Below are 27768 nucleotides of genomic sequence, written 5' to 3' on the forward strand. Positions count from 1 at the left end.
GCAGCCGCTTTGCCACATACAAGATGTGCGTTAATGCCCTTCGGAGTTTGAATGCCCTGAATGGCATACGCTTCTGAAATACAGGAGGTAATCCATCGGGCGATCGTAGCCTTTGAAACAGGTTTCCCTTTCGGGTCTACGAATGTAACAGAGTTGAGAGGAGCACCAGAGTTCAGATGTTCTGTTCAGATAGAACCTCAGAGCTCGTCTGACATCTAAATTGTGTAACACTCTCTCAGCATCCGAGGCCGGGTTCGGAAAAAAAGACAGGCAATGATATAGATTGATTCAAATGACAATCAGTCACTACTCTAGGAAGGAAAGAACAATGAGTGCGGAGCACAAATTATCCTTATGGAAGGTAAGGAACAGATGTTCCACGGACAGAGCTTGAAGCTCTCTTACACGCCTTGCCAAAATTACTGCAATCAAAAAGGCAACCTTCCAAGAAAGCTACTTCAGATCCTTCATAGCCATGGGTTCAAATGGTTTATGGCATAAGGCGGTCAGGACCACATTTAAATCCCACTTTGGACGAGGATTGTATACAGATGGAAAAAGATGTAATAAACCTGCAAAGAGCCTTTTGATGACTGGATTCGTCACAGAAAAGGAACAGGTGTCAGTGGACAGGTAAGCGGCAATAGCCGACAAGTCCTACAAGACAGAACATGAATGCCCGAAGCGGCCAGATGAGAAATGAACGAAAGGACAGTGTCCATCGTAGCATGTCTGGGGTATAGCTGCTTAGCCAAACACCAGTGACAAAAACAGAGCCACTTGCTCCTTTACTGAGACCTTATAGAAGGCTTCCTGGCCGCCCGGATAATGCAAATATTGTCCTCAGACAGGGTAAACTATGCTAAATACTTGAATTCAGGCACCAGGCAGCTAAACGGAACGATTGTGGGGAGGGGTGCCACATCTGCTGACTGCACTGGTGAAGCAGGTTGGGAATCAACGGCAGTCTGATCAGAAGACAAAAATCGACAGATGCTGAAGTTTCGAAAAACCAGAATCTGGCTGGCCACCAAGGAGCTATGAAAAGACGAGTGCAATTTGATGCATTCTGAGCTTGCAGAGTGACCGATGAATCAGAGGAAGAAGAGGCGGGAAGGCATATGCCCTCATGTTGTGCCACAGAATCTCGATAGCATCCCCCAGAGAGAAGGCCCGAGACCGTTCCTGGATGCATAAAGAGGAAGTTTCCTATTTGTGGCAGTCGCAAAAAGGTCCACATCTGGAGTGCCCTATTGGCCAAAGATTGGAGAACCTCCATGTTCAGTTCCCACTCATAGCTGGCCGCAGTCTGTCAGCTCAGTGCGTCTGCAGTCACATTGAATTGCCCCGGAATGTGTACCACCAGCAGCCAAATGCCGTGCTGGATGGCCCATTCCCAAATCTGAATAGCAAAGTCTGCAAGAGGTGGTGACTTGGTACCACCATGCTTGCTGATATAAAACCTCGACACCGAGTTGTCCGTGTGGAGGCGGACCACCTGGTTCATGATGGAAGGCTGGAAAGCTTTCAGCGCCAGAAAATCAGCCAGGAGTTCCAAATAATGTATATGAAACTGCATGTCCTGCAGTGCCCATAGATTGAAATGATCCAGCGGCATGCCCCAGCCCAGAAGGAAGTAGTCTGTGGTAATCGGCACTTGTGGGCAGGGCTGCTGAAGGGAGGCTCCCACTGTAAGAATGTTGGTCGAGGACTACCATGGAAGGTCCGCCATCATGCAGGATGGGACTGGAATCATCTTGGAATCCAAGTCCGAATCCTGACACCAAGAGCTCCGAAGAGCTAGCTGTGTACGCCTCATTCTGAGACGTGCCAGAGAGAGAGCAAGCATGCCTGAGGCCCAGAAGGCTTTGGAACCACTAAACCGTCATGTACTCTGACTGAAGAGATGATACGTGGCGAATAGATCTGCAATCCTGTCCGTCGTCAAATACACCCTGGAGTCGATCGTGTTCCAACGGAAACCCAGGAAGATCAGGTCTTGGGAGACCATCATGGAAGATTTCTGCCAATTCACTGACAGCCCAATTTGGAACAAGAGCTGGAGGAGAGACTGGAGATTGCTCAAAGCCGTCGGAAGACAAGGGCTGCGTATGAGCCAATCGCCCAAGTACAGCTATAAATGAACACCCTGTAGCCAAAGAAAAGCTGTGATGACCGACATCTTCCTAAAAAGGCGCACGGCGCTGAGCTGAGACCAAACGGGAGCACGCAGAACTGAAAGTACTCCCCTCATCCCCACGCCCCCAGGGAGAACCGCAGATATTTTCGATGCGGCCTCCATATCAGGATGTGCATATACGCGTCCTGAAGGTCCACTACACTGAGCACGTCGCCCTTCCGAAGAGAGGGCTTCATTTGGCACGGTGTGATCATCTTGCATTTCTCTTGGGGAAGAGAAAGGTTCATCTGGGAAAGGTCTGAGGATGGTGCGAAGGCCAGCCTGGTTGGTTTGGGCACTGAACAGTCGAGAGTAGAAGCCCCCCCCCCCTTGCTCCCCGAGGGGAACAGGTTCCACCGCCCTGAAGTCTAGAAGCTTCTGAACCTCGGCTCAGAGAGGGTGTCCCAGTCTGTTGGAAAAGTGGATTGAAGGGTGGGCTAGGTGGGAGGGGCAACCGAAAGCCCGCCCGAACGATGGACAAAACACACTGATCTTTGGCGATTGTCTACCACGCCTCAAGATGAGACGAGATTCGTCCTCCCACAGGAGTCTTGTGCGACCGACAAAAAATATTTTTCAGACTTGTCGGCAGGGAGACAACCTGCTTCCGGAAAGGAGGCTGATGGCCAAGAGAAAAAACGACTATGTGGCAATTTTCGATGGGTGCCGCCAACCGGGGGTTCAGTCCTGCATGCCCGGGAGTCCTGAAACCCCTTGAAACCAGAGAAGGACCAAGACCTTGACCTCTGCATGTAAGGGGCCTTAGCTGGGACCTTTGCTAGGACCAACAAAGATTTGGCGGTTTGGGTGCTCGCCTTGGTCTTTGTAAGCTTGTCATCCGTAGATGAATGGAACAATTCCTTGCCATCAAGGTCCAGAAGTTTCTCTTGCACATCCTTCGAAAACTTCGTCGCATAGAGCCACGCTTGGCGGGATGTGTCAATTCCCACCACCAGGCCTCGAGCTGAGATATCCACATGATGTGCCGCGGCTTCCAGGAGATCTTGTGCCAACACCCTGGCGTCTGATAAACCGGCCTTTAAGTCGTCTAGCCTATCCCCAGGAATGCACTCCTGGAAATCAGCCAACTCCTTCCACAGCTTCATATTAGCTGCCGCCAGGATCGGTATTTGGTTGGCGAAGTTGCAGTGCCGAGTTGGCAAAGATTTTCTTGCCCAAAGAGTGTAAAATGTTGTCCTCCTTGGAGAGAATCTGAGCCGCAGCCGTAGAGGTCACAGAGGCCGGCTTGGATTGAAGTGTGGCTGCAGCTACCACCATTGAGGAAGGGAGCGGACAAGACGCTAAGGCAATCTCCTCAGAGGTGTGAAGCCTGTAACGGGCGTCGACTGAAGATGAGGTAGAGGAACATGCTGAAAGATGTCCTCCCACCGAAGAAGACTGCGTTGGAGTGCCCGGACATAAAGGGAATCGCAGTAGAAGCACAAATCCCAGCGATGATCTGGCCCGAGACACTCCAAGTAGATGGAATGAGGATCTGCCCTAGCGAAGCGACGTTTGCATGAAGAACAGGACAAGTCCCAAACGCTCCGGCATAGACGGAGCACTACGCGACCGCAGAACCAGAGGAGATAAGGACTACGGGAACAAGAAAACAATTTTTCCAGGTGATGCAAGTGCGTCCAGCCCAGACCGCACCGAGAAAAGGACTGAAGGGCGATGTGCGGGGCAGAGCCCCATTTAACAAAAGTGCTCCAGACCCGTCCCGAAGGACGGAATGTCACACAAGTATGGAGGAAAGGGGACGGGACATAGGAGTATCATTATTTACTATAAAATGATACACTAAAAAGTGAGCTATTACCAGTATTCTATGTAAGTATGTGTACATTTCAAAATCACTGATGAACCTAGAAACAATTGCTCTCTCGGATATTCTATGCCTACTGCAAAGTCCTCACCGTTGTGCCAGGATACTGACTCCATCACCAGCAGCTTTGCCGGGAGGTTCAAGCTGTGCTTGGACAGGCTGTGTCACTTGCGTCTGAAAGACAAATTAGTATTAAAGCTGCATTTAATGTCACCTGATCTGTTGTGCATTTGCTTTCATGCAACTTCTAGGTTGATGCAAGTATACAAGGACATACGTGCACTTTGATCTCATTTCCATAAGAGTACTTCATATAGGATGGAGAGTATCGCAATGTTCAAGATTGTCAGTTTCTGTTAGGACAGTTCATACGCTCCACTCTTAGTATAAGGCTGTACCACCTGAGAATGTGGTAGCATGGACAGAGCAGCCAGGCTTATCTTAGGAGGGAGATAGGGCTATAGCTTGGTGGCAAAGAAATTGCAGTATTCATCTGGTCCAAAGAAACACTGAAACACTATTGTAAAAATAAAGGGTTTATTTAAATACAAGTAGGCTTAGATAAGTAGTATAACATCATATAAACAATCATAAAAACCCAACTCAATGGTATGCAAACCAAGGTATAACCTTATTTAGCGGAGTCAGAAGCAAGTCAAGTTTAGTCAAACATAAGGTTATAAATTCAGGATAGTAATCTACTATTCTTAGTGAATAAGGGAATAGTTTCTTACCTGTAACTCCATTTCTCCAGCATTGGTATCTTTCATGGATTCACATGCTTAGAATATTCCCCGTCGTCAGACTGGGACCCTCGGTACACATATATAGCCTTTTCCTATAGGAAAACTTCCGACACTTTTGTGTCCTATCTACATCCTTTTAGGACCCGTCTACGCATGCCCCGTAGGCCGTCCCAGTATAAGAGGCCCGCCCCTGCGGCTCCCCTTCAGATTCCGGCTCCTCCAAAGTAGGAAGGGTTAAACTTATCACGCAAATACATTGCATCCGGGGAGGTTGGCAGGCGCATGTGAATCCATGAAAGATACCAATGCTGGAGAAATGGAGTTACAGGTAAGAAGCTATTCCCTTCTGCAGCATTGGATCTTTCATGGATTCACATGCTTAGAATAGATTGTATAGCAGTAACACCTGAAACGGCGGTGAGAATGTAATGTAATGTAATATACCCTCACCATAATACACAATGCATATGTACAGCAGGAATAAGTTTACTCATATAACCTTTCCCACATAAAGTATACTGTCATCAAAAGGTAGAAAACAGACTCTCCACAGCGTGGAGTTTACCTTACTGAAACAGATGGCGCAGGACAGCTCTTCCCATCTGCACCTCGTCCGCATGCGGCCTGGCAAGGCAGTAGTGGCGGGTAAACTTGTGGGGCACTGTCCATGCCGCAGCCTGGCATATATCCGTTAGCGGAATTCCTGCCCATAATGCTGCTGAGGAGGACGTTGATCTTGTAGAATGGGCTCTAGGATGCCCTTGCAGCGGCCTTCCGGCCTTGGAGTGGCAAAACGCAATCGTCGATGAGACCCATCGAGCCAATCCTTGTTTAGAGATCGCTTTTCCCCTCGTCGACGGACCATATGCGATGAACAGTTGTCGAGTAGACCTGAGTTCCTGTGTACGATGTAGGTAAAATTTCAGAGCCCTCTTAACGTCCAAGGTATGAAGAGCTTTTTCTGATGCCGATGATGGGGTCGCGAAGAAAGTAGGTAGAACAATGGACGAGTGTTTGTGATACACTCAGAACTTTTGGGACGAACGTAGGATTAGTTGCCAGGACCACCTTGTCCTTAAAGAATCTTAAGTATGGCGGGTCTACGACCAGCGCTTGCAGTTCCGAGATTCTCCTAGCTGATGTGATAGCAATTAAGAATGCCAACTTCCACGATATGAATTTCATGTCCGACGTGGCCATAGGCTCAAAGGGCGGTTTCATTAAGCCTGCCAACACTGTGTTGAGACTCCAAGTTGGAGGGAAACGTTTTACCGGGGGAAAAGTTCGAAATAAACCCCTCATGAAGTGTTTCACAAGTCTGTCGCTGAATAGAGGAGACGACTGTCTCTTCCTCGTGAACCTCGAGATGGCCGCCAGGTGCACCTTTATCGATGTGAAGGATAAACCCCTCTCCGCCAAGAGAAGCAGGTAAGGTAGAACTTGTTCCGGCGTCACCGTCAACGGTTGTAGGTCTTGCTGTCCTCGACAACATTCACAGAAATTCCGCCACTTATAGGTGTAAGATTTGTTGGTAGAAGGGGCTCGAGCCGCCTGCAGAATTTTTTGACAATCCTCCGAAACGTCTAACGCACCGAACTCCGAAAAGTCAGGAGCCAGGCTGCAAGGTTGAGACTGTCCGGGTCGTGATGCCACACCGTGCCTTTGTCCCGGGATAGTAGGTTCGGGACTCTCGGAAACGCTATTGGATGTTCCAGCGACAGGTGAAGCAGGTCGGAGAACCACGGTTGCCGCGGCCAGCACGGTGCCACTAGAATTACCCGGCAACTGTATCTGCGTATCCACTGTACTGTCCTCCGTATGAGGGGGAACGGAGGAAAAGCATAAAGGAACATGTCCGTCCATGGGAAGGAGAATGCCTCCCCCATAGAACCCTCCTGAGGCCATCTGCTTGCAAATTGCTTGCATTTCTTGTTGTCCTTGGTTGAGAATGCGTCCAGAGGAGGGTGACCCCATTTCTCGAACACTTTCATCAGCTGAACTGTGTCCATTTCCCATTCGTGTATCTGGGCCATGCTTCTGCTGAGGGAATCTGCTTGCGAATTCCTCACTCCCGGGAGATGGTGAGCCACGATGGAAATCTCGTGCTTTAATGCCCAATGCCATGTTTTCTTGGCCTCTATGGAAAGAGTTCTTGATCGCGTCCCTCCTTGTTTTCTCAAATAAAACATGGCCGTCGTATTGTCGGTCAGTACTCGTACTCGCGATCCCTTGATGTGTGGTAGGAATACCTTCAAGGCCCATCGTACTGCTCTGAGCTCTAACACGTTTATGTGTAGGAGTGACTCCGTTGGAGACCAGCTACCTTGCGTTTGAAGAGTACCCATGTGAGCTCCCCATCCGGTTAGGGACACATCCGTGACTATGGTTCGCTGAAACTCCGGTTCCTGTAGGGGTACCCCGTTGTTCAGATTGTGGAAACTCTGCCACCACTGAAGGGTCCGAAGCAGCTGGTCGTCGTCGATGGTTATCTTGTCTGACCACGATCCTTGGGCCTGCGTCCATCGGTCTGCAAATAATTCCTGGACTGGCCTCATGAATAGGCGACAGTTTGCCACTAGATGGATGCAGGATGCCATGGCCCCTAGGACCGAAAAGGTATTTCCTCACTGAGAGCCTGTTGGTTTGTCGTAATCGGCTCGCCAGCTGGTTGAGTTTTGAGGTTCTGTCGAGAGAAGGCTTCACTAGCCCTAACTGGGTCTCGAACTGTGCCCCCAGGAACACCAACGTTCTTGATGGCCGCAGAGAGGATTTTTCGAAGTTTATGGCAAATCCCAGCTGTTGTAGAAGCTGCATGGTGGCTTGCAAACTTGTGTTGGTCGACGCTGGGGAGGATCCCCTTACCATCCAGTTGTCGAGGTATGGGTATACGTGGTGGCCTTGCTTCCTTAGCCAGGCCGCTACTGGGGCCAGGCATTTTGTGAACGTTCTGGGGGAGGTCTTGAGCCCAAAGGGAAGAACCGTGAACTGGTAGTGAGTCCGCCCTATTACAAATCTCAGGAATTTCCTGTGTTTCCGACACATTGGAATATGGAAGTACGCGTCCTGTAAATCAGGGGACGCTAGAAAATCCCCTTCTTGAACGGCGCGGATCACTTCCTGCAGCGTGAACATTTTGAATTTTAGGCTCTTTAAAAGACTTGAGATCGCGTAAGTCTAAAATGGGACGCCATTTGCCGTACGGCTTTTTTACGACAAAGTATCTTGAGTAGACTCCTTGACCTCTCTGTGATGTTGGAACTAATTCTATCATGCCCTTTGCTAACATGAGAGTTACCTCTTGTTGCAGTATCCTCAGATGGAAATGAGCGGTGAACGCAGGTGGAATGTGCGGAGGGCTGTGCTTGAATTGTAGAGAGTGCCCGTTCCTTATAGTGTCCAGCACCCATTGATCCGTCGTTATTCGTTCCCATTCGTCGACATATGCTGACACTCTTCCCCCCAGAACGGTGTGTTGTCTGTCACTGCTGATCTTTATTTTGCTCGTCTCTCGATGACGACGGATAGGGTGGTCTCTTCCTGGACGTCTGGAAGTTCCAGTGTCGGTTTGCCATTTGGGAAGCACGCCTGTATCCCTGGGAGGGGTAAGCCGACCTGCCAAAGGATCTGTCTTCAGACGCAGAGAATCTGGAATTACCTGAAGCCCCTCTAAAGGAACAAAAAGACTTGTAGCTTCGGCCACTCTGGAGGGCACCCAATGAACGTGCCGTGTCCGAGTCCTCTTTCATTCCCTTTAGGGCCTCGTCTACCTTCTCTCTGAATAGAAGGTCTCCCTCAAAAGGCATATATAATACTTTGTATTGTACCTCTGGTCTGAAGTAGGTACACTTAAGCCATGACTGTCGTCGTAATACGACCCCATTATTGACTTGCTTGAAGCCTGACTCAGCGAGGTCCACCGCAATGTTTATTGCGTGATTGGAGGCTTCCTCACCCTCTCGGACAAGTAACATCGCTGCCTTCCTATGCTCTTTCGGAAGATGATCCAGCAACGGCGCTAGCCTGTGCCACATATCTGTCGTACCTGGCTACAATAGCCAGAGAGTTTGCGGCCTTTACTGTGGTTGCTCCCACGGAGAGCACTTTTTTGCCAAAGGCATCCTGGCGTCTTGCTTCGTTTTCAGGCGGAGTCGTGCACTTGTGCTGGGCCTTCGCCTTCCTCGCCGCTGCCGCCGACACCACCGATTCCGGCGTTGGTTGGGAGGATAAACACTTGGGGGGTAGACTCTGGAGCCTTAAACTTTTTCACGAGGCGTCCTTTCACTGCCGGCTCCGAAAAGGGGCGACGCATTGTCTGCAACCCCTCCTTCCACACGTGGTCTAGTATTGGTATTGAGAACACAGACCTTCTCTTACCCATGTGGTCGAACAAAAAACAGTCCTTTTTCTGTTCTTCCTGGGACAAACCAAATTCCTTACACGCCTTCTCCATCATAGAATGGAATGATGCAATGTCGTCCGGGGGGGGGGGGGGGGGGGGGGACGGGTGGGCTGGGCTTCTTGGGGTTTCTAACTCCACCTCTGACTCCCAGGTTCGATCCCTGGAGGGGGATGATGAGATATCCGACATGGCTCGCCTGTCAGACTCCGAATCTGGCAGCTCACCTTCCTCTTGGGGTGCCAGTGCTGAGATTGGCGTGCGTAAGTGCGTCCGTGGACGGGAAGGGCCCGGCTTGTCGACGGGTGACTGTGGCAGGTTTGCCTGAGGTAGTCTCCGGTCCAACGACTGTACCAAAGACTGAAGCGTGGACATAATTTCCAACAACAAAACAGATTGAGGATTGAGAAGAGGGGCAGATACCGGTATACCGGATCCCCTCGTCGACGACTTGTCAACCACTCGTAGCCCTAGGTCTGCCGGGCCAGCTATTCTCCCGTTCTCGTCCTCCCCCGAGGACAGCGACACAGCCTGTTCTTGCAGTAAAGTATCCGGGGGAATCGGATCAAAAACTTCAGGCCTCCAGGCTTCCTGTAGAACCCCCGCTGACGAGGCCACCGTCGCAGTCGTTGACGGTGGTACGGCGGATACCACATGCGTAAGTGGCAGGGTGGCCGATGACTGGGCCGCCGTCGACAACTGTGACTTAGCAGGTGGTTTAGGCGGTCCCGCCTTTTCCACACTTGGCCTGCCTTTACTGGACTCTCGACTCGAAGTCGATCTATGGTGATCGCCCGAGGAGGATTTCGGCCTTTCCTTGTCATACTTTTTTGATGAAGAGGACGATTTTTTCAACGAGGACTCTCTAGCTGAATGACTCCGAGATGACTCTTTTTCCGTCGGTCGAGATTTCTTCGCCGGTGGTTCCGACGAGGCAGCGCGGTGTGATATTTTCACAGATTGTGTGGAGCCTACATCCGAAGGGGGGTATGCCCCCGCTCCATCATTCAGCCATGCCACCAGCCGATGATTTCGGTCTTTGAGGGTCTTTTGAGAAAACCCTTTGCATATGTCGCAGTTATCAGCCGAATGATGAGGGTGGAGGCAGTATATACAATCCATATGTCCGTCCCCCTCGTAAACTTTTTTCAAGCCGCACGTCGCGCATGGACGGAAGAGCACTTTTCCTGCCATGGAGGAAAAATGTCCTCGAACTCCAACTCCAGGCACACAACCTTGTACAAAATAGTAAGACGACGCGAGGAGATCCCACTACTTTGGAGACGGTTGAAATCTGAGGGGGAGCCGCGGGGGCGGGCCTCTTATACTGGGACAGCCTACGGAGCATGCGTAGGCGGGTCCTAAAAGGACGTAGATAGGACACAAAAGTGTCGGAAGTTTTCCTATAGGAAAAGGCTATATATGTGTACCGAGGGTCCCAGTCTGACGACGGGGAATATTTTAAGCATGTGAATCCATGAAAGATCCAATGCTGGAGAAGATCAGGTTAGATATACTTTTAGATACAATCAGTATTTGAAGGCTAGTTCACCCTGTCAGTCATGCAGTGACACTTATGAAATCGCATAATAAACCAACCCTGTTAAAAGTATACTCCTTGCAACATTACTTTTTAGAACTCAGTTCAGTGCTAGTAAATCAACTCATACTTTCTGGAGGTGCCTCACGCTACTCAGTGGTTAAGTATGAACACTCAACTATTTTAGAATGCCCTAAGCAAATTGGGGAAAGCAAAACCCTATTACAATTTAAGACGCAATGTATTTCAAGATAAGTAATTGACCTATTGGTACACAACTATTCGCTACTTAACAGCTAAAGTGTATAATACAGTTTCTAAGTAAGTAAGAACTTTATGAAACATTTAGAACAGCACCAAAGCAATTCAGAGAAGCACAATACAGGGTTATACGTTTAGAAGGGCAGCAGCTAATCAAGGTGAGTAATACATGTATACTTTTTAAAGGAGCATCCAGCTACATAAAGATAGGTATAAACTTCAAGACCGGTTTAGATCTATATGAAGCAGACCAGGGAAAGCAAAACACAATGTTACACCTTAACAATGACAAAGTAAAAAAAAACACTCATGCGCACAGATTGGATAAAAACTAGAGCAGCATTTTGGGATCTAAAAAAATATGAAACATTTCCCCTTGAGTGAGAAACATAGCTCCTATCTGTTGCCTTATACTAGAAGGCTTCCCAGTTCCTTGTGGCGAAAAGAGTTCATGCGTTTCCGATTGGGGCCGACTAAGACCAATGAGACTGACAGACTTTGGAACAAACTAGACGCTTCGAGGGGGGAAATGTAATCTTTGTGGAGAAGGTTTTACTGAAGACATGTGACGTGCACTGACTGTCTTCACAGCCACCCTCGCACTTAGAAATAAATACTTTGTAAACTTTGTTATTCATTCTTCTTGGATCTCATCCTAGGATTTTTGGCTAAGATTAACGGCCGGGAAATGCATTTCATCATCAACTGCTTTGTTGAAACTATTGAATAAATGGAACTTTATAACATTACCACCACTCCCCTTCAACAATCCACATCAGAAAGATTCCCGTTAGATTCCTCGTCTTTTCTCCCCGGATGAGGTTGCTAGAGAAGTCCAATCTATGAAAGCCTCATCAAACCAGGTCCATCCCCGTTCCACTAAAACCATTAAGGACCACATTGCTACCCTCGCTCCGGCCCTTGCAGATTTCTCCAACCGCTCTTGCCTCTGGATCTTCCCCTCCCCTCTGAAGCACTCCCTTGTGCAACCTCTCCTCAAGAAACCCACAGCTGATCCCTCTTCTCCGCCTAACTATCGCCAATTTCCATTACTCCCTGTTTGGGGAAGCTCCTGGAAAAGCTTGCAATCTCCCAGCTTAACCTTCACTGTTGGCTCTCTCGACCACCAATATAGATTCAGAACTGCCAGAACCACAGAAACTGCTCTCCTGAACATCTGTGAAGACCTGCTCTCCAACCTTGACTCCAACATTCCCTCCGTAATCATCCTACTCGTTATCTCCTCTGCTTTCAACAAGGTCAACCATACCATCCTGCTCAATCGTCTCCATGAGAACCTGGCCATCACAGATCAGGCTCTGGCCGGGCTGACCTCTTTCCTTTCTGATCGACCCTCTGAGGTACAACTTGGGTCCTTCCTATCCCCCATCTCCCTCTCTACCTGTGGTGTTCCTCAGGGGCTTAACCTCTCGCCTTAGCTTTTCAACCACTACCTGGCAACTCTCGCCTACTGCATTTCCATTTTCTGCTCAAACTTCCAGTGCTATTCTGATGACGCCCAAATCATTTTCAGGCTTCCCTCAGACACCTCCTCTCCTACCCTCATCTCAGATTGCCTAATCGCCATTCAAAATTGGTGTGCCGCCAACGATCTTTGTCTAAATGCCAACAAGACTGAGATCCTCCTCATTGGTACACCTTCACCATCCTTTCCCCTCACCTCTGTGGGGCCTCTCTTGGCCCGCCTCCTACCCCTACCTGCGAGGCTAAGAATCACGGGGTCATCAGAAGCTCACAGTCTACCAAGCTCTGGTTCTGTGAGATTAGACTACTGTAACAGCCTGCTTCTCAATCTACCTGTCTCCACTCTCCACCCTTTACAACTAATCCAGAACAGGACTGCAAGACTTGTCCTTGGCCTCAAGCCCGGGGTTCGTATCTCCCCAGCTCCAAAATCCTTTCATTGGCTCCCAGTGGATACAAGGATTAAATTTAAAACCCTGTGCATTGTCTGCAAGGCTTTCTGGGGACTGGGTCCAAAATACATTCAACTATCCCTCTGTAAATACCTCCCCTCTCGAGCCCTTTGCTCCTCTACTTCCAACTCCCTCAGTGTCAGTCGTTTCTCTAAGAAACGAGCTGGGGGCAAATCTCCCTTCGGCTGGGGCCTCCCTTTGGAACAGCCTCCTGGCCACCCTGAAACTTGAGGCGAACCATCTCCGGTTCCAGAAGCACCTCAAGACCTCTCTGCCTTTGCCACTCTGATCTGCTTTTCTCTCTCGGCACCATGCACCTGGCCACCCTCTGTCCTTCGGGCTCAGGTACCTGCTAATCCTGCCTCCCTCCTGGCCACCCCTTGCAATGGGATCTGTATCTGTACCCATACAGTGCCCCATTCCTTCTCCTGCACTTATCAGATACACTCTGACTAATCATGAACGTGCCACTTGCTGGCTGCACTACCACTTTTCACTGCCTTTAGTTATTTATTATTTATTCTGGTCTCTTCTCTGTTCTGCACTTTCCACTTCTCCCCCCTTCCATGCACTTTGCCCCTTTTCCATGGACTCGCGTGTTCTTGTCACTGGGCCTAGTGAGATCGTTGTTTTTGTTTCTCCCTTGTTCCCCTCCCTCTGCTTGGTCGCGCTCTGAAACACCTGTGTATGATATATCAATGCCAAGATGTACGAACAAGTTACTTGCCTGTAACCGTCTACAGTATGGGTCTGGCATGGACTCATGAATATTCCCCGTCGAATCCTTGGTAGAGAAAATAAATCAGTTTCAGTTTGATTTCTTAACTGTCTTTCTCCTAGCAACCAATCACTGAGCTCCGAGTCATACTGCCTCCAGCCAATGACTGCCCTCCACCTAAGCCCCTGCTCTGGCAGCCATCTTGGTAGCACGTTAAGTGGCAGTCGGCCCAAGAGAAGAGCCGCAGAGGGGGTAGGCGGGAGGGTTCGCATGTGAATCCATGTCAGACCCATGCTGGAGAAGAACAATTTACTTACCAACTGTAACTCTTTCGATTTAATGTTCCTCCCACGTATTCCTCATCTTAGATATTCCCATCTTCTGGCTTTGCTGCTTCGGAAAAAAATGGCCCCACCTGAGGTTGCAACGTTGATGCCCCTCATAGGCTGCCGTCGAGCGTCGACATCATCAATAGTATAAAGGGCTTGAGCCGTGCCCGTTGGCTTCAGTCCTGTTTTTAACTATATGTTCAAGTGCATCAGGTGACCAGGCATTCATCGACCTCCATCTCTTAAGGAATTTAGAGAGCAACTAGCGTAAACTGTACAGCGGGATAGGCTGGGAGGGTCAATAAGGAATACGTGGGAGGAACATCCAATCGAAAGAATGTTACAGTTGGGAAGCAACTTGTTCTTCAAATGGATTGTGTCTTCCCACATATTCCTCATCTTAGATAGTCTCGCAAAGCAGTATGAATCCGGAGGAGGGAGTACCATAAATATTATTAATGAACCTTGTGAAGGACGGATTTTGCAAAAGGACCACCTTGAGATGATGCTGAGTCCAAGCAAAAGTGCTTCACAAAGGTGTGCATTGACGACCAGGTGGCCGCTGCACAAATATCTTGCACCGGGATACCCCTCTGAAGAGCCGTTAAAGTCGCCATGCCCCTAGTTAAACCTTAGCCCATCTGGAGGCTCTTTACCAGCCAATTTATAGCATTCAGTAATTGCAAAAATTATCCATCTGGAAAGCGTCTGTTTTGATACTGCTAGATCAAATTGGTGTCCAGTATGCCCGACAAAGAGTTGGTCACTTTGTCGAAATTTAGGCAATCTGGAGAGCTAGAAACAGAGCCCTTTTTGAGTCCAGTCTGTGTAGCCTTTCTTCCTCATTACGTGCATGCAGAGGAGGATAGAAAGAAGGTAAGGTAATTTTCTGTGACAGGTGGAAGTGAGACTATTTTAAGTAAAAAAAAAAATTAAAAAAAAAAAAAAGAAGAGGGTTTGACCTTAAGAGTAACTTAGTCCCTATGGAAAATGGTGCGAGGAGGCTTACAGGAAAGCGCCTGCAACTAACTCACCCTGCCGGCTGATGTAATTGCCACTAGCAGAATTGTCTTCAAAGTAAGGAGCCTTAATGGGCAAGAACGTTAACTCTTCGCGCAGTCCACGTAGAACTTCAGCGCTCTAGCTACATCCAGCGAGTGCAGAGTCCTCTCAGCCGGCGACAAAGGCGACGGGAAGAAAACTGGCAACACCAAGGGCTTGTTGAGGTGGAAGTCCGACGGCACCTTGCGCATGAAAGAGGTGTGCGTCCTCAGCACCACCCTCGTGTCGTGAAAAGTCAAGTATGGAGGCTTGCAAGACAGGGCCTGGATCTCTCCCACTCGTCGTGCAGAGGTGATGGCCACGAGGAATGCTGTCTTCCACGACAGAAACTTCAACGTCACTGAATGCATAGGGTCGAATGGGGCCCCCATGAGCCCAGTCAGCACCACGTTGAGCTCCCACGCCGGGGCAGGGGCCTTCACCGGCAGGAATGATCAGAACAGTCCTTTCATAAATTCCTTCACCAGTCGATCAGACCACAAGGACACCCGTCCTGTAGTTCTGCTGTAACGTGAGACGGCAGCCAGATGTACCTTGATGGAAGCGTGAGATAGGCCAGCCTTGGCCAAGAACAATAGGTACAGCAATACTTGAGGGGCCGTAATCCGCAGAGGGTTAATCTTCTGTGCACGGCACCAGACAGAGAACCTCTTCCATTTGTGTCCGTAGCACTTCAGAGTTGAGGATGCCCTGGCCTTCGCGAGACCCTCTCTGCAGTCGGCCGGGATGTCGCATCCTCCAAACTCTAGTGCTGCAGGAGCCAGGCCTGCAAGTTCAGCGACTCTGGTTCATGATGAAGAATGGCGCCTCCTTCTCTGGAGAGAAGATCCGCGTCCGTCGGCAGCTTGACTGGTGTGGACGCTGACAAGTCCAGGAGGTCCGGGAACCAGATCTGCCTCGGCCACGCCGGTGCGACGAGGATCATCCTGCACCGGGACCTCTTGAGCTGGTTGACAAGCCGGAGTAGCAATGGCAACGGCGGGAATGCATAAAGGAACAGGCCGTCCCAGGGGAACGAGAAAGCATCGCCCATGCTCCTCGCTTGGGGAAACCTGCTGGCGAACCTCCGGCACTTGGTATTCGCCGCCGTCGCGAAGAGATCGATCTGGGGTATGCCCCATCGTCGGAAGAGTCGGTCCACTTGATCCTGGCGCAGCTCCCACTCGTGGCACTAGCGCAGCTCCCTGCTGAGCGAGTCGGCAATGGTGTTTTTTATCCCTGCCAGATGAAAGGGTACCAGAAACATCCCCTGGGCGACGGCCCAATGCCACAGATCCTGGGCTTACTTGGATAGGGCAGGGGATCTGGTTCCGCCCAGTTTCCGAATGTAAAACATTGTGGTGATGTTGTCAGTGAAGATCCTCACCACCTTGCCCTTGAGGGACGGAAGGAAGGACCTGAGGGCCCAGAACACTGCACGGAGCTCCAAGATGTTGATGGAGTCTTCTCCTCCGGGAGCCAAAGGCCTCTCGCGTGGAGACCCCCGGTGTGCGCTCCCAAACCTTACAGGGAGGCATCGGTCGTCACCGTCACCTGGTGGGCCGGGGCTAGGAAACCTGTTCCCGCCGTCAGATGAGAGCGGACACCCCACCATCGTATCGCCTGACGGAACACTTTGTCGAGCGGGATCCTGTCCTCGAAGCTGCCCGTCGTCTGGATCCAGTGGGCGTCGAGGAATTCTTGCAAGGGCCGCATCCGAAGTCTGCAGTGGCGCACCAGATAAATGCAAGACCACCATCATTCTGAGGAGGGACTTGATAGACCTCTCTCTGGCCACCTCCGTGTCCAGCAGACGTTGCACCTTTCCTAGGATGGTCCTCATCCTTTCCTCCGACGGTGAGGCCCGCCGCGCCACTGTGTCGAGCTGTGCTCCCAGAAACAGGGCGACTTGCAATGGGACCAGGTGGGATTTTGGAAAGTTGATGGAGAACCCCAGGTCCGTGAGCAGCTGGACGGTCTTTGCAGTGTGTTCCACGGCGAGCTCCCTTGTCCTTGCCTGTATGAGCCAGTTGTCCAGGTAGGGGTAGACGTGGATCCCCTGCAGGCGCAGCCGCGCCGCCACCGGTGCTAGGCACTTGGTGTACACCCTGGGCGGCGATTTTAATCCGAACGGGAGGGCCTTGAACTGGTAGTCCCGCCCTTTGACCACGAACCTGAGGACCTTTCGGTGTCTCTTTAGAATAGGGATGTGGAAGTATGCATCCTCCAAGTCCAACGACGAAAGGAAATCGCCCTCCTCCAGCTGTCCCAGCACGTGCTTGAGGGTGACCATCCGGAACTTCTGTGCCTCGATGTATTTGTTTAGTCGTCGCAGGTCCAGGATGGGACGCCATCCTCCTGTCTTCTTTACGAGGAAGAATCTTGAGTAAACTCTGGAGCCCCGAAGCCTCTTCGGGACGAGCTCGATGGCACCTTTCCTGAGCATCGCCCTTACTTCCAACAGCAGTTGAGGGACGCGATTTTCCTTCCTGGCCACGGGAGTAATGCGGGGGCACCTCTTCTGGAACTCGAGGGCGTGCCCCAGGGCCAGGGCGTCCAGTACCCAACGGTCGGTGGAGATTGACTCCCACACGCCGACGAACTTCGTCAGCCGGCCTCACACCGGGGTGCTTCAGCGGGGGCCCGACCCAACGGTCGGTTCAATCTTGCTTGGAGGCCGCTTTGCCTCCTTGACCAACTTGGCGACGACGGCGGGATCCACCTGACTTGCCGCGTCCTCTGTAGGCCTCCTGCGACGAAGATCTTGCCGCTTGACGGTACGTAGAGGAGCTGCTGCGGGCTCCCTTGGAGGCACCCTGTCTGCCTCCGGAGCTCCGAAAGGACAGCCGTCGCTGTTGGAGCACACCCAGCACACGGGCCGTCTCCGTGTCCGTCTTGATCGCCTGAAGGGACTCATCAACCGCCTTGCCAAAAAGGTTGTTCCCATCGAAAGGCATGTCCAAAACCTTGGTCTGTACGTCCTGGCGGAAATCCGTCGCCTTGAGCCATCCTCGTTGTCTCAGGCAAACGCTGTTGCCCAACTGACGGAAACCGGTTTCGGCGATGTCCGTAGCCACCGTAATGGCGTGGTCCGAGGCAATCTCAGATTTCCAGGGCCTCAGCCCTCTTGGCGTCCGGAAGGAAGTCCAACAGAGGGGCGATCTTGAACCACAACTCCCTGTCGTAGCGGGCTACGATGGCCAGGGCGTTGGCCGCCTTGACGGTTGTCGCTGCAGATGAGATGACCCGTCGTCCCATCGCATCCAGCTTCCTACCCTCGCCGTCCGGCGGGGCGGTTGAAGTCGAGGCCGATGCCCCGCCCCCCCACTTTCTTCTTGGCTCGCCGCCCAAACGACCGAATCCGGGGTAGGTTGCGCCCTAAGGCACAAGGGGGCAGCGTCGGGGACCCGGTAATTCTTCTCGTACCGGTCCCTCTTCGCAGGAGCCGTGGCAGGGTTCTTGAGGAGGGCAAGCCCCTCATCCCAGATGTCATCAAGAAGCGGTACGGCGAGGACCGTCTTCCTTTTAGCCTCGCGCCGTTGGTAAAGGAACCCTTCCTTTTCTTCGGGGCAGAGCTGAAGAGCTCGGATGCCCTGGAAATCATAGCATGGAAGGATCCAATCTCGTCGGGCGGGGACGACGGGGGACACGTCCCGTCGTCGCCTCCGTCGTCATCCGTACCCGTCGTAGTCGTGTCCATGCCTGTATCATCCCCGTGGGTAGTGGACTGGGGGGAAAGCAGAGAAGGCCGCAGAGGCGGGAGAGGAGGTTTAGGATGCGTTCTCCTCCTCCTCCTATTAAGTGGTGGGCTCTCCGAAGGTCCTGGCTCCGGTTCCCCCGTCGGGTCTGGCTCAGGTACCTCCGTCGGGGGAAGGGGCAACCTAGTCCTCATCTCCGAGCATAAGGACTGGATGGCTGACAAAATGGCCACCGAGGTGTCCTGCGGCGCCGGAAACGACGGGAGCGAGGGCTCTTGAGGAGCCTCGTCTGCGATACCGTCGCCCTCGTCGGGATCCCTCCCGATGGGCTGGGCCTCCTCCACGACTTGGATGAGCTCCTCTTCAGAGGTCGTTTCCGTATCCACGAGGGCCACCAGCCCCTCCCCCATCCTTTCCAACGAGGACTTCATGGGGGTCTTCTCGATGGGCCTGAAAGACGACTCCCTCCGTGGTGGCAGGGAGACTCTGGTACCTGAGGGCGCCTCCACTGGTGTAGCCTCCACAGGCTGAGCCAGGGCCGTGGTGACATCCTCAATCGAGGACCTAGCAGGGTGAATTAAGGCCAACGTCACCTTCTGTACGCCTGGGGCCTTCACCTTGAGAGGGGGGGGGGTCCGAGCCTCGCTCCCCCTCTGCCGGAATCTTCGAGATCGACCGGGGCCTCTCCAGAAGCTTCGCCGGGTTCTTTGACTTCCTCTTACCCGAGCCAGTGCATTGGCTCGTGGTTGATGGCGCCGGGGAGGATGCGCCCTGCCTTGCAGCCAAGGAGCCCGACCGTTCGGCGCTCCCGGTGCCCGCGGACCCGCAGTGCTTAGCCTTTTGTTGGACCCTCGTCGCCGGGGCACCCTCACAGGACTTAGAAGACCGCTCAGACTTTTCTTCTTCTCACCTGGCGGGCCCTTACCTTCCAGCCAGTTGGCGAGACGGAGGTGGCGATCCTTCATGGTCCGCTCCGACATGTTCCCACAAAACGCGTAGTCCTTTTCCTTGTGCGTCTTGTCCTCATGGAGACAGTAGAGGCATAACGAATGCTTGTCCTCCTTGAAAACGTTCTGAAGCTGGCATCCAGGGCAGGTCCTGAACAGCTTTCCGGGCGTCGAGCTCCCTTTCTCCTGGGCCATGTCCGGGTAGGCCTCGGAACTTCTGGAATCCTCCAAAAGCGTAACTCGATGAAATCTTCACCCTTGAGGGGCGTAGAAACTCTGAAATGGATCCCCATTGATCGGATGTAGAAACGGTGGAGCTTGAGGCTCTATTTAACCGAAAAAATGAGAAAATCTCCTGAAAAAAGCGCAAAAACGCAGCAAAAGCGCAAGAGCTATGGCACGAGGACTCCCAACACTTGAACGTACAGTAAAAATCTGAGGATGGCTGCCAGGGGCGGGGCTTAGGGAGAGGGCAGTCATTGGCTGGGGGCAGTATGACCCAGAGACCAGTGATTGGTTACTACGGAGAGACAGATCCGAAACGAAACTGATTTTTTCTATACCGAGGATTCCCGGCCTGACGATGGGGAATATTCATGAGCATGTGAATCCATGCCAGACCCCATGCTGGAGAATCAGGATTGCACATCCGGTGCAAAAACGACTTCCTCAGCCATGCAAATCTACGTAGGACTGTGCTAGACGCCATGGACCTGCTTATGCTGTCAGCAGTGTCCAATCCCGATTGGAGGCATTCCCCCATAGCCTCGTTTCCATCTTTGACGACTGCAAGAAAACCTTCCAGTTCCTCGCCTTCAGGAATGTGTTCAGCCGCTGCTGTCATACAATCCCCCAGGGTGTAAGTGAATCTTGCAAGGGTGCAAGTCACATTCGTCGATTTTAAGGCCATGGTGCCCGAAGAAAAAAAAACTTCCGGGCCCAGGCATCAATCCTTTTGTCGTCCCTATCTGGGGGGATTGAAGGGTAGGCCGACTGCCTGTAAGATGTTGCCACCTGCACCACTAAGCTCTCAGGCGAGGGATGTTTTGCTAGGTATTCTGCATCAGAAGAGGAAGGCCTGTACTTACCTACACATTTTTTATTTATAGCTGAGCCAGAATCTGGCGTTTCCCATGTGGCCATGACCCTTTCCTATAATGCTTTATGAAAGGGGAGGACAGGATCCTTTTGAAGGCCTTCAATTAAGGATGTCTGTCATGTCGTCTTGATCACAATTAGGGGAACTAGTGTTCCATCCCATAAACTCAATCATCTATTCATAAAATGTCTGTACCCAGAGTCTGCATGGTCTGCAGGGTCGGGTCTATCAAAATCTACTCCAGGAGAAGTATCCAGGGTAATTGCTGTTTGCAGGCATTCATACAGGTCAGCCATCTTAGATCTAGGGTCTATCAACTCTTCAGGGACATCTCCAGTCCCAAATTTCACACCAGCCAGAGTAATATCCTCTTCAGAGAAATGCTCCTCATAAATGGACGATATAGAACTGAAAAAGTCTTGTCTAGGTTGTGGTTGGTATATCTTTTTGGGTGACTCAATAGGCATCGACCTAGTCTTCAACAAAGGTGTCAATTTTAGCGACGCAATTAAAGTTGGCCTCGACAATGGCGTTGAAGGCATCAATGTCATTGCCACTGGCTTTGACAACGTCGAAGGAGCCTTCGATAGTCGAGTAAGGTGGCGACGCCATCTTCAAAGTCGGCTTGGAGTGCGCTTTCGAAAGATGTGTCAAAGTATCCTTCGACTTAGATGGCGGTAGGATTCCCGGCGCCATCTTGTTAGTCATTACCTCTGATCTTTCTTTACGAGGGGTCAGGGAAATTTCTTCCAACAACACCCTCGACTGCTTGTCATCGGATTTCGCGCATCTGGACTTTGACCTCCCCTTGTCACTTTTGGAGTGAGATTGAGCATGGTCTCCATGCGGCTTTTCGAGGGGGTCTGGTACGCATTCTCAAAAATGATTGAGGCCCTAAAGGTCTCCCCTTTTTTGGGGGAATCATGTTTTGAAGGATATGGGAGGACCCTTGCGTCAGCCGACGAGGAAGAGGACGAAGGAGATCAGTGTCGTCTTTTCTTTGATTTTTTTAGATGAAGAGGAAGATTTCCTCGAGCGACTTCTCGATCTCCATTTCCTCAACCTATGCCGAGATTCTTTTTTCTTTCTCAAAGAAGACTGAGGATTCCTTCCCCACCGCTAGTTTACCTCTACGTTCCTTAATAGTGTTCTTGGTCATAGCTCGACAGGAACCGCACTCGTCGACCCGATGGCCAGTGTCCAAACACCAGAGGCAATTTCGATGGGGGTCGGTGATCGACCTCTTGTTCCCGCACTTCTGACATTTCTTAAAGCCAGTTTTGGGCGTGGAAGGATTCTACGAGGAAAACATTTGGCAGAAAAATAAAGCGCCGTTTTCGTGACACAAAGCAGAGCTATCGGAAAAACTGAACTGAAGCCAACGGGCGCGGCTCAAGCCCTTTATACTACAGATGACGTCGACACTAGACGGCAGCCCTCGAGGGACATCGATGCTGCGACCTCGAGCACAGTACCCTCTGGTGGGGAATTTTCTTTTCCCGATGCAGCAAAGCTGGAAGATAAAACATAACTAAGATGAGGAATGCGTGGGAGTATACAATCCATTCGAACAACAGTTACAAGCAAGTAACTTTTTCCGACTCTAGCATGGGGTCTGGCATGGATTCACATGCTCATGAATAAAGAATACATAGCAGTACACACATGCACAACCACAGGAGATGGCAAGGCTCAACATAAGCATCTCTTACCTCCTCACCAGGCTCACCTTCAGGCGTTGCGCAGCACTGTTTGGCCGACTCTGGACTCCTACCTGGAATCCCTGTTGACGCAGTTGAATCTCGTGAAGGTGTGCGTTGGCCTTCACGTAGCAGCCCTGCAGATGTCCAGCAGGGGCACACCAGAGAGGAAAGCCATAGTTGCAGCGATCGCTCTGGTCGAATGTGCACTCAGACGGCCAGGCAATGGTCGGTTCGCCAACTGGTGAAAATGGGTGATGAAGCCAGAGAGTCACCTGGAAATGAAAGCCTTGGAGAGGGCCTTCACAGGACCAAAGTTCACAAAAAGTTGCAACGTCTTCTAGAAACTGTTCGGTGCACGTAAAACCTAAGCGTTCTAGCCACATCCAGCAAGTGCAAAGCCCTTTTAGCCGGCAACAAAGACGTTTGAAAAAAATACAGCCAACACCAAGGGCTCGTTTGGTTGAAAGTCTGACGGTACCTTGGGCATGAAGGAGGGGTACATACTGGGCACCACCCTCGTGTGCTGAAAAGTCAAATAAGGTGGCTTACAGGACAGGGCCTGAATCTCACCCACTCGTTGTGCAGAGGGGATGGCCACGAACGCAGTCTTCCATGACAAGAACTTCAATGAAACTGTCTGCATAGGTTCAAATGGAGGCCCCATGAGCCTAATCAGTACCACATTGAGTTTCCATGCCGGGCTGGAGCCTTCACCGGCGGGAACAAACAAAACAGTCCTTTGACAAACTCCTTAACCAGACGGTGTAACCATAACAACCACCGTCCCAGAGATCTGTTGTAACGGGAGATAGCTGCCAGATGAACTTTGGTGGAGGCATGGGCCAGTCCTGCTTTGGCCAACGATATCAAATATGGTAGCACCTGTGGAGCAGTTTTGTAGATGGTTGATCTTCTGTGTACGGCACCGAAACTGCGAACCTCTTCCATTTATGTCCGTAGCATTTAATAGTAGACGATGCCCTTGCCTTGGCAAGTACCTCCTTGCAGTCCGCTGGGAGATCATAACTCCCGAACTCTAATGCTGCAGGAGCCAGGCCTTCAGGCTCTGTGATCCTGGGTCGTGGTGAAGAATTACGCCTCCTTTCCTGGCGAGATCTGCAACCACCGGAAGCTTGACTGGAGAGGACACTGACAAGTCAACAAGGTCTGGGTACCAGATCTGCCTCGGCCACGCGGGTGCGATGAGGATCATCCTGCACCTGGACCATCGGAGTTGATGGACTAGTCTAAGAAGCAACGGAGGGAACGCATACAGAAACAGGCCACCCCAGGGCAATGAGAATGCGTCCCCCATGCTTCCCGGTTGGGGAAACCTGCTGGCGAACCTCTGGCACTTGGTTTTCGTTGCAGTTGGAAATTGATCGATCGGCAGATTTCCCCATCTGCGGAACAGGTGATACACTGGGTCCTGCCTAAATTCCCATTCGTGGCAAGAGCGCAGCTCCCTTGCCAGATTAAACGGGAGAGGAACATTCCCTAGGTGACAGCCCAGTGTTATAGATTATGTGCTTCTTTGTAGAGCACCAGGGATCTGGTGCCCCCCGCTTCCCAATGTAAAACATTGTGGTGGTGTTGTCGGTGAAGACCCGCACCACCTTGCCCTGGAGGGACAGAAGGAACGACTCGAGGGCCCAAAACACAGCCCGCAGCTCCAACACGTTGAGGTGCAATGATTTCTCCTACGGTAGCCACAGGCCTCTTGCGTAGAGACTTCCGGTGGGAGCTCCCCGTCCGTCATGACCGTCTCCTGGTGCGGTGGGGTCTGGAAATCCACGCCTCCACACAGATGTGTGCAAACGCCCCACCACTGTTTTGCTCGACGGAAGCCCTAGAGTGTGATCTTGTCCTGGAAGCTTCCCGACACTTGTATCCAACGGGCGTCAAGGAACTCCTGTAAAAAACGCATCTGTAGTCTGCATAGTCGGATGAGATAGATGCATGACGACATTATGCAGAGCAGACACTTGATGGACCTCAATGTAGCCGCCTTCAGGGCCAACAGCCGTTGTACCATGCCCAAAATGGCTGCTATCCTCTCCACTGACAGCCGCCAGGCATGACGCTGTGTTGAGTCGGGACCCCAGAAACAGTGCATCCTGCGATGGAGTCAAGCAGGACTTTGCATAGTTCACAGAGAAACCCAGATCCGTCAGTTGGCAAACAGTCCTTGCTGTGTTATCGACGGCAATGTCCCTTGAACTGGCCTGGATGAGCCAGTCGTCGAAGTAGGGGTAAACGTGAATCCCCCGCAGTCGCAGCTGCGCCGCCACTGGCACTAGGCACTTTGTGAAAACCCTTGGTGCCGACTTCAATCCGAAAGAAAGGGCTTGGAATTAGTAGCGCTTCCCTTGAAGCACAAAGCACAGAAACTTGTGGTGCCCCTTGTGAATGGGAATGTGGAAGTACGCATCCTCCAAGTCCAGTGACAACAGGAAATCCCCTTCTTCCAGCTATCCTAAGACGTGCTGAAGAGTGAACATCCAGAATTTCTAGGACTTGATGTATTTGTTTAGTCGACAGAGGTCGAAGATGGGCCTCAAGCCTCCGGTCTTCTTTTTAACGAGGAAGTACCTTAAGTACACTTGGAGCCCCGGAGCCTCTTTGGGGCGAGCTCCATCGTGCCTTTCCTTAACATGGCTCGCACCTCCAGCAATCGCTGGGGGACATGGTTTTCCTGCCGGGCCACCGGTGGTATTCGGGGACACTTCCATTGAAATTCCAGGGTGTGTCCGTGGGCGAGAGCGTCCAGCACCCAACGGTCAGTAGAGATGGTCTTCCACACGCTGATTAAGTCCGCTAGCCGGCCTCCCACCGGGGTGCACCGGTGAGGGTGCGACTCCACGGTCGGTTCAATCCTGCTAGGACGTCAATGGGCCGCCTTGGGGACCTTGACGACAACGTCCTCCTGCGAAGGACTTGGAGCGTCCCCTGATGGTTTTCTGGGCTGAAGAGCAGGAGAGTTGACAGTAGGAAGATGAACCCCCCCGAACCCCTTGGAGGATCATTGGGACTTGCTGCCTGAGGGCCGAAAGGACGGCCTCAGTTGTTGAAGAGTGCTCAAGGCACGCGCCGTCTCCGTGTCCGTCTTTATGCTTGTAGAGACTCATCCACAGCCTTTCCGAACAAATCGTCTCCATCGAAGGGCATGTCCAGCACCTTCGACTGAACGTCATGACGAAAGTTGGTGGCCTTGAGCCAGCCATGACTAAAGCAAACGCTGTTGCCCTTCTGGCAGAACCCAGCGTCGGCGATGTCCATGGCCACCGTGATGGTATGGTCCGACGTCACTTGCCTTCCTGCAGAATCTCCAGCGATTGACTGTCATCGGGAAGAAAATCCAGGATGGGAGCGATCTTGAATCACAGCTCCCAATCATAGCGTGCGACTATGGCGAGGCCGTTGGTGGCCTTGATGGTCGTCGCTGCAGAATACATGACCCGTCAACCCACGGCATCCAACTTCTTGCACTCGCTGTCCGGCGGGGTGGATGCTGCCGAGGAAGAGGCACCAGAAGACTTCCTCTTGGCCGCAAGGGACACCAGAGTCCGGAGAAGGTTGGGCCAAAAAGCACTTGGGCGCGGAGTTCGGCACCTTGTACTACTTCTCAAGGCGATCGCTCTTCGCCGGGGCCGTAGAAGGGTTCTTCGTCTCAAATGTCATCCAGGAGCGGGACAGAGGATGGTCTTTCTCTTTGCCTCGCGGCACTGATACGAGAAGCCCTCCTCCTCTGGAGCTAGTTGGAAAAGTTCGGACGCTCTAGAGATAGAGTGGAACAAGCCCATCTCGCCCAGCAGGGAAGATATGGGAGGCGGAGACGGGAGGTCCCCTAACCTGCCATTGTCGTCAGTGCCCGTCATCGCCCAGTCCGTCTCATCCCCCAGGGGGAGGGGTGGAGAGGGGCAACAGGGGTGAAGGGTGGCAAGGAGGTGGAGGTTGAACGAACTCTTCTTGGCCAGAGGCTCCCCCATTGCCAGGGGGTCGGCCGGCGCCATGGGTGGGGCTTCCAGCACAATAGGCAGCCTGGTCTATCTCAGAGACCAGCGTATGCAGTGCCGAGAGATCTCTAGGAGGTAGGTGGGTTGGCAGCTGAGGTGTAGGCGGAATAGGCCGCTGGGGCACCGGCTGGGAGCCCAAGCCCTTGTCGCCTTGCTACTCAGCGGGGTCCTCACCATTGTCGCCTTCATTGGCGAACTCGTCGTACATCCTGCTCCCTATGTTTTCCTCCTGGATGGTTTGCAGACTGGTGACCTCTCCTCAGATGAGATATCCGTACACTGGAGGGCCACCGCACCCCCTCTTCGCTTCCAGAGGGGAAGGTCTCGGGGAGATGACGGGCATCTTCTACAGGGTCTTCTCTATGGGCCGGAATGCAGCCTCCCTCCTGGGAGGAAGGGACACCCTCGTTTTTGGGGTTGGGCCCTGGGGAGCCATCTAGGCAACCTTCGCATGAGACACCGCCACCCCTTTGCCAGGTGTACCTGGGCCTTCACGGTCAGGGCCAAATCCTTGTCCTGCATGGCCTTCTCCTTAAGGGGAGGGTCCGCACCCCGATCCCCCATGGCCTTCTCTGGCAGGACAGCCTTGGACTTCTCCTTGAGTTTGCCCAGATGATCCGGAGCGTTGACTGGTGACGAAGGGTGGAGACGTCGATCGTGCCCTGGCTGCCGAGGAGCCCGTCGCAACAGCGCTCCCGGTGGTAGTGGACTCACTGTGCTTAGCCTTTTTTTGGGCACGCACAGGAGGGGCGCCCTCAAAGGTCTTAGAAGCCTGCTCAGACTTCTTGGAGCTGGGAGAGGCATGCTGCTGGGATGCACCCAGAGCAGGGGCCTTGGCCTGTAGCCACTCGTTCCGCCGCCTTTGCCAATCATTCATCGCGCGAGGAGCCATCTCCTGGCGAAATGCACAATCTTCCTCCTAGTGCATCGGGTACAGGCAGTGTGGGAATGCTTGTCGTCCGAAAAGACATTCCACAAGCAGCAGTCAGAGCAAATCTTGAACAGGGGAGCCGAGTCCTTCTCCTCTCACATGGTCCACGCAGTGTAGGCCCGAAGAATCTTCTGGAAGCCTTCACAAAGAAACTCTACAAAATACACCCTTGAGGGGTGCTGAAGAATCTGAAAAAAGGGTCCCCGTTAATATGAAGGTTGATCGATGGAGCACAAGGCTCAATTGAATGAAAAACAAACTCTTCCTAAAAGCGAAAAAACGCAGTAAAAGCTCGAGAGCTAAACACAAGGACTCCCAACACTTAAAATGTGCAGTAAAAATCTGAAGATAGCTTCCAGAGCAGGGGTTTAGGTGGAGGGCAGTCATTGGGTGGGGGCA

General features: G+C 52.0%; 1 protein-coding gene across 6 annotated transcripts in view; it reads right to left on the bottom strand.

The window, feature by feature from the left end:
- Window positions 1–27768, bottom strand: part of ATF7IP (activating transcription factor 7 interacting protein) — an 813149-nt gene that overhangs the window by 351558 nt on the left and 433823 nt on the right. For all 6 annotated transcript variants that reach the window (XM_069652710.1, XM_069652711.1, XM_069652713.1 and 3 more), the window contains one exon: window positions 4099–4181. In XM_069652710.1, coding sequence (XP_069508811.1) covers window positions 4099–4181 — 83 coding nt within the window. The remainder of the gene's footprint in view (window positions 1–4098; window positions 4182–27768) is intronic.

This window comes from Ambystoma mexicanum, chromosome 3p, assembly GCF_040938575.1.
Source record: "Ambystoma mexicanum isolate Mex_15411 chromosome 3p, UKY_AmexF1_1, whole genome shotgun sequence".
NCBI lineage: Eukaryota > Metazoa > Chordata > Amphibia > Caudata > Ambystomatidae > Ambystoma > Ambystoma mexicanum.